The sequence below is a fragment of the Musca vetustissima genome, unplaced genomic scaffold (assembly GCF_032173495.1).
Source record: "Musca vetustissima isolate MV318-11 ecotype Yass unplaced genomic scaffold, APGP_CSIRO_Mvet_v1 utg24031, whole genome shotgun sequence".
NCBI classification, from domain to species: Eukaryota; Metazoa; Arthropoda; class Insecta; order Diptera; family Muscidae; genus Musca; species Musca vetustissima.
This window is the reverse complement of record NW_026884263.1, coordinates 51,193-70,322: the sequence shown is the minus strand read 5'-3', so window position 1 is coordinate 70,322 and position 19,130 is coordinate 51,193. Positions and strand designations below refer to the sequence as shown.

The 19,130-nt window shown below is 34.3% G+C and overlaps 2 protein-coding genes across 2 annotated transcripts; one reads left to right on the top strand and one right to left on the bottom strand.

Annotated features, from left to right (window-relative positions):
* The first annotated feature begins 547 nt into the window (after nucleotides 1-547).
* LOC133331264 (cytoplasmic aconitate hydratase-like) lies at nucleotides 548-7,486 on the top strand. The gene is made up of 13 exons (XM_061539664.1): nucleotides 548-554; nucleotides 658-759; nucleotides 2,617-2,786; nucleotides 2,859-3,074; nucleotides 3,137-3,341; nucleotides 3,401-3,471; nucleotides 3,536-3,668; nucleotides 3,746-3,844; nucleotides 3,915-4,132; nucleotides 5,785-6,439; nucleotides 6,532-6,964; nucleotides 7,024-7,309; nucleotides 7,376-7,486. The coding sequence occupies exons 1-13, from the start codon at nucleotides 548-550 to the stop codon at nucleotides 7,484-7,486; spliced, it is 2,706 nt and encodes a 901-aa protein (XP_061395648.1).
* A 2,162-nt stretch (nucleotides 7,487-9,648) lies between these two features.
* LOC133331256 (solute carrier family 25 member 44) lies at nucleotides 9,649-10,831 on the bottom strand. Its single transcript, XM_061539657.1, has 3 exons — nucleotides 10,132-10,831; nucleotides 9,931-10,058; nucleotides 9,649-9,840 (listed from the first exon to the last, which is right to left on the bottom strand). The coding sequence occupies exons 1-3, from the start codon at nucleotides 10,823-10,825 to the stop codon at nucleotides 9,649-9,651; spliced, it is 1,014 nt and encodes a 337-aa protein (XP_061395641.1). The 5' UTR covers nucleotides 10,826-10,831.
* Between the last annotated feature and the right edge of the window lie 8,299 nt (nucleotides 10,832-19,130).

The window sequence follows — 19,130 nt, the reverse complement described above, 5'->3', positions numbered from 1 at the left end:
AGAGATGTATTTTTCATTAAATGATACCTTACCTTGTTCTCTTTATAGCACGTTTACATTTAACCGGGTCTCGTTATCCAGTGGTTTTCAATTGTCAATTCCTTTGCATATATGTTAAATAAAACCTTATAAAGTAGGTTAACCCGGTAAAAAGTTCTAATGTATATGCCGTTTTAACTATATTTTCTTTTTCTATAAATTATTGGCCCGCCTCCCGACTAACAAGTATTAATAGCTCCACCGCCAATTTATTTCCCAATAAAAGTTTCCCCTCACTACGAACAAAAATTTATATAGACTACTTTGAAAACAAAAAGTACGGGAACAAGGCATATAGTCTCGTAAGTAGATTACTTTTCATACCAACTACTTAAGTATGTCAATTTTGACTTCTCGATTCTGCAGCCAGAAGTCGAAAGTTAACTTACGAATACCTATTCAGTCCGTTGCCAGCATAAGACACAGCGACGTCGCAGGTGAAAGTAGTCGGTTTAAAAGGCAAGAAATCTTTAAATCAGAGGCAATAGACGTATAAAAGAGATTTACCATGGCCGGTAAGTTAATGATTTGCAAATATTGAATTCAATTAACTCCAAAACCTTAGTAAAAATATAAAAACGATTACATAATTTTTTACTTATAATTTTATTTTTTCATTTTCTGCAGGCCCAAATCCATATGCGCAATTTCAAAAATCTTTTCAAAAAGAAGAAGTCGAATACAAGTACTTTGATTTGGCCTCAATAGATCCCAAATATGGTGAGTAGTTGTTGTTGATAGAATATGAATATGTGGATATATATTGGTAGAGCAAGATCAGTGCCGGCAGTCGGGAGGAAATGGATAAACTAAAACGTAGTTGGTATAGGCTGTGTGCGAACATTTCGTAGATTTCAATATCTTTTGGATAATTAATTTGCATGGAATTGCCAAAGCTGCACTTGTACTGTCATTGATGGGAATGCAATGCATTAGCCATGCTAACGACACTTGGACGAGAAGTAGAACAGTATTAATGTGGCGGTTTTGGGGACAACATAGACGAACTTTGCGTTATGCAAATGTGCTTTTATGGTATCTGAAGTTCATTGATTCTTGGTTTGTGCATAATTAAGCAAAGTTTGAGTTTTGTTCTTTTCCATTTTAAAAATGAGGCGTGTGCTGTCTGTGTGGTGGGACGAGGGTCGGTCCAATCATTTAGTAAAAAATAAATGATGTACACAAATAGTATATTTTTACATGTGGATTCTATCAGGATAGGAATATGTTTATATGTGGATGCTAATCACAGATTTAAAGTGTCTTTAAATTCAACTTGTTCTAAGTTTAGTTTTCAATATTAAATTAACAGCAGAATAGAAGCCCTACAATGATACTTTTTTCAGACATATCTATTTCTTTCTATAAATAAAGTGAAAGTATTTCAATATCAAGTTGTCTTGCTCAGAGACAGAAGGAACAAAGGTGATAATACAATGCCATGTAGAGAGTCAAATAGTTTCATTGCTATAGCAAAGCTTTCAATGTTGTATTTCCAATAGCTTTGCTTTATCAATGCTCGCGGCCGACGTCGACGCTATCTATGCCAGATATGCGTCGCATACACTTATGTGTCAAAATTAATTGCCGAAATAAGTCTGAACATTATGAGGCGATATGAGGTGATCTTACGCATGTTATCAACATGATCTTGTTTGAGTAATGGAAACATTTTGCATGCCCGAATATGAGGGAGTTTTCCATACCGAAAATATTCTGATTTGAATTTATTGCTTTCAAATCTGAAGGTTGTTATAGTTTTGCCAGAATTTAGAAGTAGAAATTGTTAATTTATTAATAATTAATAATAATAAAAATTAATTAATTAAACTAATTTTAAATACGATGTTGAGAAAAACTATTTCAATGTCGTTCTACGAATAGAATTACACATTGTAATGCGTTCTGTAAACATAGGTAAGAAATTAAGCAAATTATTGTCTAGTTGGACAGTAATTTTTCCAATGGGAAAAATCTTTCCTTAAGGTAAAAATCTAATGGATTCAAAATTTCTAACACTTTTTTTTATTATTTAGCATAACCGTGAACACCTCATAGATGGTTTATTGTAGTTTACTTCTAATAGAACAAACCAAATTATTCTCACTTCAAACTCAATTTAAAATGAAACGCTTGAAGCTAATTTAGAACATTCATGATTTTTTTTTTTGCAAACTTAAACCAGTATTTGCCACCTTTATCTTTCATTACAAATTGTTTTTCAATGAAAAATAATTTAGCATGAAGTATACAAAACAATTCTTCGCAAATTAGATATTTACTGAAATGTGTTGTCCATTTCAGTAAATATCTAATTTTCGAATGATTTGAATTTTACTTGGAATTCAGTTTATGCACCGTCTGCACCTATATTGTTTATATTATGGCAATGCTAAATTTTAGAAAGAAAAATATTAATAGATTATAGTAAGGGAAAATAAACTAGGTAACATCATAACTTATCTTCAGACAAATGGAGCTGATAACAAATGTATTTATCTTTGTTGGTCGTATCGTATGTTTTGTTTACTACTTTCTCAACTTCACTGTACCTATATTATTTTGTTTTTATTGTAGATCAATTGCCCTATTCCATTCGTGTGCTGTTGGAATCTGCTGTCCGTAATTGCGATAATTTCCATGTCCTGGAGAAGGATGTACAAAGTATTTTGGCATGGACACCTGATTTGAAACAGGGACAAAATGATGTGGAAGTTTCCTTCAAACCAGCTCGTGTTATCTTACAGGTAAGTGGATATGATGGACTATTTGGAATATTAACATACACAGATAGATGATGATGATTCAATTAATATTAGGATTTCACTGGTGTGCCTGCTGTCGTCGATTTCGCTGCTATGCGTGACGCTGTGCGCGATTTGAACGGTGATCCTGAAAAGATCAACCCAATTTGCCCCGCTGATTTGGTTATTGACCACTCAGTTCAGGTGGATTTTGCCCGTACATCTGACGCCCTCTCTAAAAATCAAAATTTGGAATTTGAACGTAACAAAGAACGTTTTACTTTCCTTAAGGTAAAAAGCAACATATTTTCAAAATCATTCGATATCTTAGTTTATTGTGTTTTCATTTGTAGTGGGGTGCTCGTGCTTTTAACAACATGTTAATTGTACCACCCGGTTCAGGTATTGTCCATCAAGTCAATTTGGAATATTTGGCCCGTGTAGTGTTCGAAGCTGATACTGAAGGCGGCAAAATGTTGTATCCTGACAGTGTTGTTGGTACCGATTCACACACCACAATGATCAACGGTTTGGGTGTACTTGGATGGGGTGTTGGAGGTACGTTTAATTGAAGCAGCATCTTTATAAAATTACTAACATGACTTCTTCCTATATAGGTATTGAAGCCGAAGCTGTTATGTTAGGCCAATCAATCTCTATGTTGTTGCCCGAAGTTATTGGCTATAAGGTGGGGTTCTTGGTTTTACATAATTTTGTTCTGTATTTATGTACTCTTAATTTTCTTATCACAGTTGGTCGGTAAATTGGGTCCTCTTGTTACATCCACCGATTTGGTCTTGACTATTACCAAACATTTGCGCCAATTGGGTGTGGTCGGAAAATTCGTTGAATTTTACGGCCCTGGTGTAGCTGAATTAAGCATTGGTAAGAACTTTTATTGACACAGTGTACTTTTGTTTGCACAAAATACAACCTATGCATTTTCTTTCCATTTATTTTAGCTGATCGTGCTACCATCAGTAACATGTGTCCTGAATACGGTGCTACCGTTGGTTATTTCCCCATCGATGAAAATACCTTGAACTATATGAAACAAACTAGTAAGTACAGTGGATGAATATCTCAATAAATTGTGGTGTCATTGTTTTTTAATTTGTTACCTTCTTGCAGATCGTTCTGAAAAGAAAATTGAAATTATCAGACAATATTTGCAAGCTACACGTCAACTGCGTAACTACTCCGATGAATCACAGGATCCTAGATTTACCCACACTGTTACCTTGGATTTGTCGACAGTTGTTACATCAGTCTCTGGACCTAAGCGTCCTCATGATCGTGTATCCGTATCCGAAATGAAGAAGGACTTCAACGATTGCTTGGTTAATCCCGTAAGTTTGCACTATTATACACAACAATTGTTCAGTGGAAAGCGTTGTTTTCATTTCGTTATTATGAGATAAACAAAGCCCAGTGATGCTATTAATCTGATTAGGAGCTCTTAACTATTTCTTAGTGTAGAAATTGACAAAACTGAACTTGGTGTATCCCATAAATTGAAACTCTTAAATTTTAAATCACCTTTTGCTTCACTCTTGCTTTTCTTGCGTACCCATTTGTGGCTTACAAAAGAGCTATCTAAAAGAAACAGCAACTGTGATATGTGAGATGTTCGTTGTGGATCAATAAAATCACGGCTACTATTTCCTTAGATAACTCGGTATAATTTATTTGATTGGGACAAGCAAACTCAACTGCACATCACAATACACTTTTTATTACAACTTTACTTAAATTCACAACGAAATACTTCGATGTTTGTAGCTTTATGACTTCAATGTTGGTTGGCCCTGTTTTCCCGGTCATCATAAGCCACCACATCAAAGTAATTTATTATGAAGAAATTCTTTGAAATTTTCCCCTGATTAAACGATACTGTTTCCGCTACACAATATGCAAGTGTATCTAGTAACAATTGATTTTAAACTAACCGTTCGCGCTGAGCGAATTGAAAGCCTTCTTATAAACTCTGCGTTCAATGCCACCATCATCATATTTTTAAAATTTATTTTGTCATATTCATTTATGTATGCCTCATGTTACCAGTTGGCAAATTTGTTGGTATTATTTTGGTAACGATTAATGCAACTGCATAGGTAAGCATTAAATATCATTTATTGTCAATAAAAAGAATTAAAAAAACTTGCCAACCTATGTAAATTATATATAAATGTTTCGATATTGGGTTGAGCAATGTTCTCTTTTTATTTTTACATTTTTAAGTCAAACAAAGTAAAATGTGATGAATATTGAATCTTTGGTATTGACATATTTAAAATGTCCATAAAGATATTTTTCATGATTCATTACAGTGTTATCAAAACTTATTTTAATTGTTATCTAACATCCAGACACTCGACTGTCATTAGTTTAAATATTCGCCTATTAAAAATTCTAATTACTCTAATGATTCAGTAAAAATTCTCTAGTATAGCAACTAAAATGTATTTATGTATGTGTTTCGTAAAATATATTACTATTTTAAAGTATATTTTCTTAGAATCTCCCTTCTCGAAGACCTTCGATAGTTCTATGAATTTCTACTGATGCTAACTTGTGCGTTTAACCACTGCTAGCATCGTTGTCGGGCTTTAGAAACGGGCCATTCTGACTATTTTCCATTCTTGATAATTATTCGCCATCGGGACAGAATTTTAATCCATCCCTAATTATTGTGGGATGAAGTTTTGGAAGAGATGAACGAATAGATGTGCAAGATAACAATATTCGATTGTCTTATTACTGAAGTAAACTTCCGCATTCGTTGAAACAAGAAAAAAATGTCTAAAAAAAAAAATCAACGCAACTTCCGCAGTAATTGAGAAATTAATAAAAATGTATTCTAAACATACACAAATACACTGACCTAATACATTCGATGTCTCTGGCATATCAACTGCAAAAAAGTTGATTGAACTTTTGTCATTGCAATACTGTGTGCAAAAAAAAAAAAAAAAAACTTATCTTGCTTTTTTATTTTCAGGTCGGTTTCAAAGGTTTTGCAATTCCCGCCGACAATTTGGCCAACTCTGGAGAATTCCAATGGGATGATGGCAAAAAATATACCATTAAACATGGCTCTGTCGTCATTGCTGCCATTACCAGTTGCACCAATACCTCCAACCCCTCAGTTATGTTGGGTGCTGGTATGTTGGCTAAGAAAGCCGTTGAGAAAGGCCTCAGCATTATGCCTTACATCAAAACATCTTTGTCACCTGGTTCCGGCGTTGTCACGTACTATTTGAAAGAGTCTGGAGTTATTCCCTATTTGGAGAAACTCGGCTTCAATATTGTCGGTTATGGCTGCATGACCTGTATTGGCAACTCTGGTCCTTTGGATGAGAATGTCGTCAACACAATCGAAAAGAACAACTTGGTCTGCTGTGGCGTTTTGTCTGGCAACAGAAACTTTGAAGGACGTATTCACCCCAACACCAGAGCCAACTATTTGGCCAGTCCTTTGTTGGTAATTGCTTACGCTATTGCTGGACGTGTTGACATAGATTTCGAGACTGAACCTTTGGGCACTGACGCCAACGGACAAAATGTTTTCCTTAGAGATATTTGGCCAACACGCTCCGAGATCCAAGAAGTAGAAAACAAACATGTCATTCCAGCCATGTTCCAGGAAGTGTACAGTAAGTAGACGTCACTAAGTTTATATTGCTAAAATTTGTAACGCACCGTCTGTTGCAACGGATAACCTAATTGCACCGCTTTAATTTCGTAGGCAAAATTGAATTGGGTTCAGAAGATTGGCAAACTTTGCAAGTCTCCGATGCTAAATTATATCCCTGGAATGGTGAATCCACCTACATTAAGCGTCCACCCTTCTTTGAGGGCATGACTCGTGAATTGCCCAAGTTTAATAGCATTAAGGATGCCCGCTGTTTGTTGTTCTTGGGTGACAGTGTTACCACCGATCACATTTCTCCCGCCGGTTCTATCGCTCGCAACTCCCCAGCCGCTCGCTATCTTTCGGAGCGTAAATTGACACCCAAAGATTTCAACTCGTATGGCTCCAGACGTGGTAATGATGCTATTATGGCACGCGGCACTTTCGCCAATATTCGCTTGGTCAACAAATTGGTTTCCAAGACTGGTCCCCGCACTGTCCACATTCCCAGCAACGAAGAGATGGATATTTTCGATTGTGCTGAACGGTAAGTCAATTGGAGTTCTTAGGTTCAAATGCAAAATTACATGGATGTGTTGTTTATAGTTACCGTGAGGAAGGTACACCATTGGTTTTGGTTGTTGGCAAGGATTATGGCAGTGGCTCTAGTCGCGATTGGGCTGCTAAGGGACCCTTCCTATTGGGAATTAAAGCTGTGATTGCTGAAAGTTATGAACGTATCCATCGTTCCAATTTGGTTGGCATGGGCATTATTCCTCTACAATTCTTACCGGGTCAAAATGCTGAAACTCTCAATCTGACTGGTCGCGAGAAGTACAACATTAGCATTCCAACAGAAAATATTAAACCTGGTCAAAAGATTCAAGTTGAGGTAAGCTCATTGTTGGTTTTAAGAATTTTTGAACTCCTTCTCAATAAAAATTTTTCTTGTTTCTAGGCTGATGGTATTACTTTCGAAACTGTTCTTCGTTTTGACACTGAAGTCGATATTGAATACTACAAGAACGGTGGCATCTTGAACTACATGATCCGAAAAATGTTGAATTAAATCGTTTTTACGGAATTCAAAAGCAATCTGTACAATGCGTACAGACTTTACCTATAGGGAAACACAATACAATAACTTTTATATGCATTTTTGTCAATACAATTTAAATAAAATTAAGCTAGAGGTGTGATGAATATGGTTTAACCAATTTATACAAAAAAAAGATTGTTTTTCTTTAATTATGATGTGATTTTGGATAAGTCATAATTCATGGAAGAAAGGATTTACAACGTTTCAAAATTGGGAAAAATTAAAAATACAGTTTTTAATTCCGTAACAAATGCTTGAAATTTCCACAAAAAAAAAAAAATAAAATAAAATTAGTAAAAATAATATTGTGCTAATATAAGGCATGTTTGATAACCCAATAATTTGTAACAATTTGTATAAATTGTTACTGGAAGTTCGATAAATTAAAAGTTCAGGAAATGAAAGTAAGTTAAGATACATTTTGGCAGTTTTTTTTTTGTACTGCTTACTGGTAAAATTTACCTTGTAAGGATATGCATGTTTATATATATATATATACATATACAGCAAAATTTCGCTAATCCGGTTTTAAATTGGTTTAATTTTTTATTAAGTTAGTAATCTGTACTGCTTATTGGTAAAATTTACCTTGTAAGGATATGCATGTATATATATATATACCTTTTAATTACAATTAAAAATTGTTTTCCAACATTTCCAAATTTTAATTGCGACAATCCTAAGCTTGAGTAGCATACCTTTTATTTTTACACAATGACCTCATGTGGCAGTCATTGTTCAAGTGAAACTCAAGTCGTTTCAGATCGAAGAACACATTGTCGCAGAAACGTTCATTTCTGGTTAGAACTACATAATTGTGGCCAACTATGTAAATGAGGACTAATGCCAGCATCTTCAACTCTAGTACGAAATTAACAAACATATAATATAGCATACTTTTAGGTGATAATTCAACCAACGCTGTCCAGTATCAAACCCTTTTTGAAAATAATAATAACAAAGCAATGTGAAATAGAATTTGATTATCAATCTTACCTCGTAGCTGCCGATATATTTGTTTGTTGTGTGTGACGATACCTGATGCTAATTGATATAGCAACAACATACGTGTACGCCTATCAGTCACAGACAACCCCCTTATCTTACCATGTGTGACATTGCAAAAAATAATAATAATATGAAATATAAAACATTGCATAATTATTAAAGAAATAAAGATATAGTATTTTTTGTTTGTACTTTATTACAATTTTCGGATGTTTGTTATTTAGTTTTTTTTTTTTATAAATTATTGTACATATGTAGCATTTGTTTTGCTAATTTTCCATTCAAATTCCAATAATTTTTGTTTAGTAATACATCTACATAAATTGTTATCGCAGCTATAATATTTGTTTTATTATAGTACATTGACTTATCAATTAACAACATTTACAAACTTTTTTAAGATTTTACTGAATTAAATTAGCTCAAATAAAGAGGTCCAGGTAGGTAGTTTTCTTTGTATCTAGCAACAAAAAATTAAAACGAAATAATTTTAACGAGCAAACACATACAATAGATGCTATATAAATTGGTATTTAGATTTGGGTTTTAAACTTAACAGTAACAATTAAACACTAGCCCAAACAATAATATGGAACTTGTGTGGCCTTCTTTGTTGTTGTATATCATTGCTAATATAATTGGCTAAAAGAAAATTTATATGGCATTAAGATTATTTACTTAAAAAAGGGCCACCATACATATGCATGTATGTATGGTTATGTACAAAAGAAATCAAGTTTGTTTGAAATGATTATGTTTACATCTTCGGTCTTATATTACTAGAAAATTGTCTAAAACAATATATTGATGAATACAAGGGGCTCCAGGTGATTTGTTTTTATAGGCCAACAAACCTCTTTGGTGAATTATTCTATATGTGAATGATAGTTTAAAAAAACCTGTTCATGGTATTTTTGTAGCGTTTCGATTTTGCTATGTATTGCATTTTGTTCAAAACTCGGTTATATATCTTTAAATGCATGTAACCATTCAGTTTCTGTTTGTTGTCCGCTGTAGTAAAATTATTGGGCTTTTTGTCATCTGCATATTTGTGCATTCCAGTTCTAGTTGGTGGGTCTGGATTCGAGTTCGATAGGAGGGTCGTTCGTTAGACTTACCGGTTATTACCAGCGTATATTCTGTTTATATCGCTCGTCAACTGCTATTCTTTTAATTGTTTCATAACCTAAAATTATACTAAATGAGAAGGCGGCCGATTGAACTAAACGCGCTGACAATCCCTTAAAGAAACAGTTTAATCCCTCCTCACGCCAAAGATCTCGGAACGCAACTTTCATACTTTCGAGACGTTGAACCTGAAATGAAAAACGGAAATATTTAAAATTGATCGATATAGAAAACAATAAAAATTAAATGATTTTTTTGTTCATTCAGTTCCAAATTACCTGCAATCTCGCTCTGACTATATCTAATGGATTTGTAAGTATCGTTGTTGTAAATCCACCCATGCTGCCAGCAACACACTGTATTAGAAGATGTGAAACCCATGGTGGACATATCCGACACAGTTCATCTAAAGTTGAAAGTGCGAATGAAAATAATATTATTAAACCCAAGTTTGTTAGATTTTCGACTATAATACATACCCTGATACCAGTGATAAAACGCCCACCACATCGCTGAATTCGGAACATATGCCATCAAACTGGCAGTATAGCCTCGATAAAATCCCCGGACTCCATCACGACGCATAATTTCTTTGGCAATATCTATGGAAATTGTTATACGGCTTCGACCGGGACTTGTATCAATGCCGAGGGGATTTAAGTCGGCCTTGGGTCCATGCCTTGCCATTCCCAAGACCATAGCGTGCTGAGAAATTACATCGAAAGGAACTATAATGGTTTGCCCCACCAAAGATGCACATCCACCTCCGACCAGCGCCTTAACATTATGCCCTGCTCCCAAGTCTTTTAAAATATGACGCACTCCTTCGTATGTGCTGATATAGAATACACCGGATACTATTTGAACGGAAGAAATCCAAAAGCCGCGATATAGACCGGGCACACCTTCCGAACGATAAATTTTGTGTGCACAATCGAACATGCCCTTATATACATCACTTTTGTGTTGAACCTGAAGCTGGGTTTTAATGACCGTCAGGGGGAATAGACAACACCGCACCGAAAACGAACTCAGCATAGAAAGTGGAAAGAATTTAGCTTTATCCATCATATCCCACTCAATGGTTTTGATGAAGGTCGACGTAGAGGAGGTTTCCATATTGCTGCTGGCCGAGCTGCCGCCGGAAGGCACTGATATTGCGCTACGACTCATTGTTGCGTCCGTAATGTGCAGGGCTCCCGAATCGTTACTCTGATCGATCCCACACACCACAGTATGCCTTCACTTACACTGCAGCTTCGTATAGTTTAGGTCACGAGTTCATATGGACAGCTGGATGTGTATGATGACAAAAGTAAGGGTAGAACAACAACAACAAACGGCGAAATTTCTTTTCACTCGCTGAACAAAGCCTCTAGAAATAGAACGAAACAAAACAAAATATTATACACGAGTTGTATGTGCTGCAGAGTGTTTGTTTTTATGTTTTGGACTGAACAGTAGCAAAACAACGCACTCCAAGGTGAACCGCCTATAGCCACCTTGGCCGTGACAATCGAACTGAGGAAACACAACAAAATAACGAACTTTGCCCCCAACACTCCCCCCAAATTAATCACGCCGATTGTATCCCTTCGCATCAGGAGCGCGCACACACGTACACATTTCACAATTAACTCCACTAGCGAATCCTCCGTGCAATTATATAATTTGAAATCAACATCATCCTCTGATATCTGTTGTCGTCGAATGATTTTCTTTTTTGCATCAGTGCTTTACGACGAAACACTCGAGCACCCTCGCCCCACTCCCCGCCATCTATGTTCTCCTATATTTTTGTTGTTGGTAGGGTTGGTGCGTAAAGTTTTCGTTGTTGTTGTATTTACTATGACGACATATTTTGCAAAATACGTAATTCACGTAATTATCTCAATAATTTATCATAATTCGATTCGCGAACAGAGTCACTCGCATCATTCAATCGCCACTTACATTACTGTCAAATAGTTCCGACTAAACGTTAACGATTTTATTCAAGAAAGCCATCAATCCAATCCTCATCTGACGAAAGAAAAAAACTTATTATTATTTTCCGTTTAATGTTTTCGTCGTTGCCAGACTGTAGTTCTTTATAGTTTCTTTTGCAGATAACCAATTATGAATACTCATTTATTGGTAATCTATTTGATAATCGTACTGACAAATTAATCTTTGCCAATATCGGCGAAAATCTGTCCGAAGGTATCATTTTACCGCAACGTAATAATAATAGGAAAACAATCATAAAAACGTCTTTAAAAAAATTGACATGAATTGAATTTCATATTTTTTTTTATTTATTTTGCAATTGAATGGATATTTTAAATATTTTGTCATGGCATAATGGCAACCCTTTTTAATTTGTAACTCATACATCAATTTCTGTCAAAATGAAAAATAAATTCCATAAAATGTTATGTATGTCGATTGGCATATTTTTTTAAAATATTAAAAAAAAAACAATGTTATGTATTTCAAATCAAATGTTAAGAATTACAAATGGAATTATTTAAATTTCAAATGCAATTTTATTAATTTCAGGTGGAATTTTATGAATTTCAAATGCAATACTTGGAATTTCAAATGGAAGTTTATGAATTTCAAATGGAATTCTATGAATTTCGAAAGATATTCTATGCATTACAAATGACATTCTCGAATGACAACTGGAACTTGGAATTTCAAATGGAAGTTTATGAATTTCAAATGGAATTCTATGAATTTCGAAAGATATTCTATGAATTACAAATGACAACTGATATGTTTTGAATTGCAAACGGAAATCTCGAATTGCAAATTATATGTTGGAATACTCGAATTACATTTTATATGTTTTGAATAACATGTGAATAAGGTGTATTCGTATTTGGAATTATCTTCCACCATCTGTTTCAAAAATTAATTACAAAAATATTTTACATGAAATGATTAATAAGCTTATTTTGTTATTAACTTTATTATATCTTTATCCATAATATAATCTTGAAATATTCAATGTACCTCTAGCACTACTTCATAAGAATTTTGTTATTCTCAATGTGCTTGATTTATCTATGTATATAAAAGAGCTTAGTGTTAAGTGAGTGACTGACTGACAGATTATCGCCCAGACGAAACGGCTAAAGCTTGAAATTTTGAGTGTGGGTTGGTGTTGGTGTGTAGGCGTGAGATAAGGCTGGGTTTTTGGAAATTCAAACTAGAAGGGTACGAAAAGTACTAAAATGTACCAAATATGGTACCCTTTGTATTAGGCGAACGGGAAGAGCTAGAATTCTGAAATTTGGAATGTGGGTCACTGATGTAAAGTTAGGAAGATGTACAAAAGGATTTTTGGAAATTCGACCTATAAGTGTACTAAAAGTACTAAATTTAGTTCTAATTTTATATATTGAACATATATAGCTAAAATCTTGAAATTTTATATGGAATAGAGGTTGGGAAGTGGTGTTGATGTTTGGAAATGGTTTAAGATTTTCGTACTTATGTTCCTTAAAAAGTACTAAATGGTACTAAATTTGGTACTATTTGCATTTAGTTGAGTGTATATAGATGGAATCCTGAAAATATCAATTAGGACTACTATTGGAGTACACGAATGAGATAGCTTTAAAAAATTGTACTTATGTGTACGAAAAGTACCAAATGGTACTAAATTTGGTGCAAGTTGGATTTACGTGAACATAGAGTCTTCAAATTGACTGTTGGAGTGTAGGATTGAGGTGTTTAAGAAATGGGTAATTATTGGTACAAAAAGTACTAAATGGTACTAAATTTAGTACTATTTGCATTTTGCTTGAACGAAAAGATGTGAAAACATGAAATTTGGAATTAATATTTATGTTAATGATTGAGCTATACCGAGAGACATATTTGGAAATTCTTATTTATGTGTACGAAAAGTACTAAACGGTACTAGATTTGGTACAATTTGGATTTGGGTGAACGGGGAGAGCTGGAAACCTTAAATTTGAAACAATGGTTGCTGTTAAAATATATAGTTGAGATATGGAAGCATAGTACTTATGTGTACTTAATGGTACTATATTTGGTACAACTTGATTATCTATATATATAAAAAAGCTTAGTGTTAAGTGAGTGAGTGAGTGACTGACTGACAGATCATCGCCCAGACGAAACGGCTAAAGCTAGAAGCTTGAAATTATGAGTGTGGGTTGGTGTTGGTGTGTAGGCGTGAGATAAGGCTGGGTTTTTGGAAATTCGAACTAGAAGGGTACGAAAAGTACTAAAATGTACCAAATATGGTACCCTTTGTATTAGGCGAACGGGAAGAGCTAGAATTCTGAAATTTGGAATGTGGGTCACTGATGTAAAGTTAGGAAGATGTACAAAAGTATTTTTGGAAATTCGACCTATAAGTGTACTAAAAAGTACTAAATGTGATGCCATTTGTATTTGGCGAACCGGTAGAGCTAGAACTCTGAAATTTGGATTGGTGGTCGCTGAGTGTAGGATAGATGTACCAACGGGTTTTTGGAAATTCGAAATAGAAGGGTACGAAAAGTACTAAAATGTACTTAATTTTGTACAATTTCGTAGCATGTGAATTGATAGAGCTAAAAACTTGAAATTTGGAATGCGACTTAGGGATGAGATGTAGAGTCTATTTAAGGCGATGGTTTTGAAAGCGTGTACTCATGTGTACGAAAAGTACTATATGATACTATATTTGGTACAAATTTAATTTGGAGATACAAATCGAGCTGGAATCCTGAAATTAACATTAGGAGTTGGACATCTGAGTGTAGGATTGGGAATGTACGTAGTTTTGGAATTTTTTTACCCAGTTTCAGTAATTTATATTCATGGGTACTAAATGGTACTAAATTTGGTACAATTTGAATTTTATACGAACCAATAGAGCTAGAATCATGAAATTTGGAGTCAGGATAACTGTTGGGGTGTAAGATCGAGATATGTAGGAAGTTTTAAAAATTTTTACTAATGTGTACTAAATTTGGTACAATTTGAATTGTGAACCGATAGAGTTGGAATCATAAATCTTGGATTTAGGATCAGTCTGGGGGTGAAAGTTTGGGTTAAGTGGGACGTTTTCGAAATTCGAACTACTGTGTACTAAATATCGTACAATTTCAACTGTAGGTGAACCGATAGAGTTGGAATCCAGAAACTTGGATTAGGATCACTGTGAGGGTGTAGGATTGGGGTCTGTAGGAAGTTTTGGAAATTCGTACTACAGTGTGCTAAATTTGGTACAAATTGAATTGTGGATGAATCGATAGAGTTGGAATCTTGAAACTTTGATTTAGGATCACTGTGGGGGTGTAGAATTGGGGTATGTAGGAAGTTTTGGAAATTGGTACTACAATGTACTAAATTTGGTACAATTTGAATTGAGGGTGAACCAATAGAGTTGGAATCCTAAAACTTGGATTTAGGATCATTGTGGGGGTGTAGGATTGGGGTATGTAGGATGTTTTGGAAATTGGTACTACTGTGTACTAAATGTGGTACATTTTTAATTGTGGGCGAACACATAGAGTTGGAATCCTGAAACTTGGTGTTAGGATCACTGTGGTGGTGTAGGATTGGGGTAAGTAGGAGGTTTTGGAAATTCGTACTACTGTGTACTAAATTTGGTACAATTTGAATTGTGAGTGAACCGATAGAATTGTAATCCTGAAACTTGTATTTAGGGTCACTGTGGTGTTGTAGGGTTAGAGTAAGTTGGAGGTTTTGGAAATTCATACTACTGTGTGCTAAATTTGGTACAATTTGGATTGTGAGTGAACCGATAGCGTTGGAATTCTGAAACTTGGAATTAGGATCTCTGTGAAGTGTAGGTTTGGGTTAAGTAGGAAGTTTTGGAAATTCATACTACAGTGTACAGCCATTATGGGGGTGTAGGATCGGGGTATGCAGGAAGTTTTGTTGGAAGTAGAAGGGTACGAAAAGTACTAAAATGTACCAAATATGGTACCCTTTTTATTAGCGAACGGGAAGAGCTAGAATTCTGAAATTTGGAATGTTGGTCACTGATGGAAAGTTAGAATGATGTGCAAAGGGTTTTTGGAAATTCGACCTATAAGTGTACTAAAGGTACTAAACTTTACTGAATTTACTTCCTGTTGTATATATATTGAACATATATAGCATGAATCTTGACATATGAAATGGAATACTGGTTGGTCACTGATGGAAAGTTAGAATGATGTGCAAAGGGTTTTTGGAAATTCGACCTATAAGTGTACTAAAGGTACTAAACTTTACTGAATTTACTTCCTGTTGTATATATATTGAACATATATAGCATGAATCTTGACATATGAAATGGAATACTGGTTGGGAAGTAGTGTTGATGTACGGAAATAAGTACATTCGTACTTATGTGTATACAAAGTGTAAAATGGTACTAAATTTCGTACTATTTACATTCAGTTGAGTGTGTAGAGATGGAATCTTGATAATCGGAATTAGCTTTAAAAAATCGTACTTATTTGTACGAAAAGTACTAAATGGTACTAAATTTGGTGGAAGTTGGATTTAGGTGAACAGACAGAGCTGAAGTCTTCAAATTGGGAATTAAAATGACTGTTGGAATGTAGGACTGAGGTAGATTATGAAATTCGTACTTATTGGTACGAAAGGTACTATATGGTACTAAATTTAGTACAATTTGGATTTTGCTTGAAAGGATAGAACTGAAAACCTGAAATGTGGAAATAAGATTTCTGTTGAAGATTGAGCTATAGAGACATCTTTGGAAACTCGTATTTATGTGTACGAAAAGTACTAAACGGCATTAGATGGATTTGGGTGAACGGAGAGAGCTGGAAACCCATAATTTGGACTAATGGTTGATGTTTGAATATAGAATTGAGATATGGAAGCATAGTACCTATGTGTACTAAATAGTACTATATTTCGTACAACTTGATTATGTGTGAACGGATAGAGCTGGACTCCCGAATTTTTTAATTAAAATTACTGTTGGAGTGTAAGATTGACATAGTTTAGGAAATTGTTAATTATAGAAACAAAAAGTACTAAATGGGTCCGGAAATCTTACAAATGTGTGAACGGATAGGGCTGTATTCTAAAATTTTGAATTAATATTACAGTTTGAGTGCAGAATTGAGATATGTCGGTAATTTTTTAAAATTCGTCATTATGTGTACTAAATGGTAAAAAAATTGGTACAATTTTGATTCGAGTTAACGGATAGAGATAGTAAACGTAAATTTGTAATTAAAATTGCAAGATTAAGGAAGTATTGGAATTTCGTACTTATGGATACGAGAAGACCTAATTGGTACTAAATATGGTACAATTCGTTTTGTGTGAGAGGGAATCCTAATATTTGGACTTAAAAATAATTTGGAACAATTTGGACTTTGGTGGAAGTAAGATTAGGATTGATGGATTGATGTAGTTTTAGAAATTTTTACCTATGAGTATGAGAATTACTAAATGGTACTAAATTAGAAACAATTTGGATTTGGTTTAATCTTGAGATTTGGAACTTAGATTACTGTTGAAATGTAGTATTGAGCTATGGAGACAACTTTGGAAACTCGAATTTATGTGTACCAATAGTATAGAATAGAAAATTCACTAAACTTGGATAACGGAGAGAGCTGGAAACCTAAAATTTAGAATGTTGGTCATTGACAGAGAGTTAGAAAGAAGGACCAAAGGGTTTTTGGTACTAAATTTAGTGGAGGTGACGGTGTTCGAACAGTTCTAAATGGAATTACATGTGGAACCTGTACGTTTTTGCTAAAGTGTGGATTTCGGAAAATAGTGCTTATGTGTATGAAGAGTAATTAATGGTAATAAACTTGATATTAAATGTAGGAATAGAGGTGGAATTCAGAACTATAGTACAACTAATTATACGGTATTCACCATTTCCATATGAAATATTTTTCTTTCCGCATACGAAGTAGCGGGTACTTTGCTTGTAAATAAATAAATGAATCATGATTATGCAGAGAAAATCTGATATTTTATTTGCGTTTTTTGTCCATTAAAGATACAAAATTAAAGCAAACATTTGGTAATTTGTAAACAAATATTTTTGTTTGATGGTATCAACGCACAAGACGTCCAGTAGACTCGGACCAATTGCGGTACTTGAGAACTAGTCAATTTATATACCTTGGTACCGCTATAAATAAAACTAATGTCATCAGTTTTGAAATTCGGAGAAGGATTGTGATCGCCCACAGATGCTACTATGGTCTAAGTATGCAGTTTAGAAACAAGGCCACCTCTGATATTACCCGTGCTGTTATATGGATCTGAAGCATGGGTTCTTGCGCAAGCAGATGAGGCAGCTCTTGGAGGGTTTGGGAGAAAAATTCTCCGAAAGGTCTGTGGGCGTTGACGGTGAATATTGCCGTCAAATGAATCATGAATTAATTGTACCATCTATTCTCGGACATCGGCATTATCAGACGTGTCGAGCTGCAGCGACTTCGTTGGTCATGTTGTGAGAATGGATGAGGATGTCCCAGCACAAAACGCATATAAAAGCGGGCCAAATGATGGCTCAGAATTTTCACTATCGTACAGAATCCAAACAAGTTTGCCAGAGTTGCCAAGTTTCCAGAAAATTACAGTTTTCTTCAACTTTTTAAAGCAAATCGGTACACATGGAAATTAATCAGATATTTTTCAGCTTAGAATATCGCTGTATATGCATTCACGATTGTTTATAGAAGATGCCGTGGTAATAATGCTGTTTGTGAAGCACAAAACTTCAAATAAGTCGGACGTACAAAAAAAAAAATGTTTTTTGTTCCATTTCTGAATAAAAATTATTTTATCATGAAAAAACCATATATAAAATTCAAAGCTCTGTTTACGAAATTTAAGTAAATACCTTTACTACACTCAAGTATTAATTTACAAAACCTCTTATATACCACAAACCTACAATTCAATGGTAATATTTTTTCTAAATTTCAAGATTCCAGCCCCTTCGGTTCACCCATATTCGAATTACACTAAGTTTAGTACCATTTAGTATACATAAGATCCACATGTCAGGATTCCAGCTCTGTCGGTTTGCCCAAATATAAATTGTACCATAGTTAGTACTTTTCGTACGCCGGAGTACATATTCCAGTCCCACACTAAAATTGTACCAAAATGAAGTACCTTATAGCGAATAGTATAACTTACTACATTTAGTACGAAGTTACTAAATATTTGTATATTGTCAATTGTTATGTATAATAATTGTCAATAAATTAAAAAATTATCTTGTAAATTAAGTGACCAGAAATTTAAAAAATTAAGAATTCATGTTTGATTACATTAATTGTCTATAATACAGCAAAGTGTGGTTATATCGATCTTGTATGGAACAGGCAAATTAGTTCGTTATATCCAAGGTATGGAATATCCTAGGATAGGATAATATCTTATTCATATATGAATGTGATACGTCAATCAATTTATATTTGTTTAGAATAGTTTAACAATACGAAGA

Coding starts and splice junctions, on each gene's coding strand:
- LOC133331264 (XM_061539664.1), top strand. Junction 3,845..3,914: donor GAACTATATGAAACAAACTA/GTAAGTACAGTG, acceptor ACCTTCTTGCAG/ATCGTTCTGAAAAGAAAATT. Junction 4,133..5,784: donor ACGATTGCTTGGTTAATCCC/GTAAGTTTGCAC, acceptor TTTTATTTTCAG/GTCGGTTTCAAAGGTTTTGC.
- LOC133331256 (XM_061539657.1), bottom strand. CDS start 10,825: ATGAGTCGTAGCGCAATATCAGTGCCTTCCGGCGGCAGCTCGGCCAGC. Junction 10,059..10,131: donor GTTTTATCACTGGTATCAGG/GTATGTATTATA, acceptor TTTCAACTTTAG/ATGAACTGTGTCGGATATGT. Junction 9,841..9,930: donor TAGTCAGAGCGAGATTGCAG/GTAATTTGGAAC, acceptor TTTTCATTTCAG/GTTCAACGTCTCGAAAGTAT.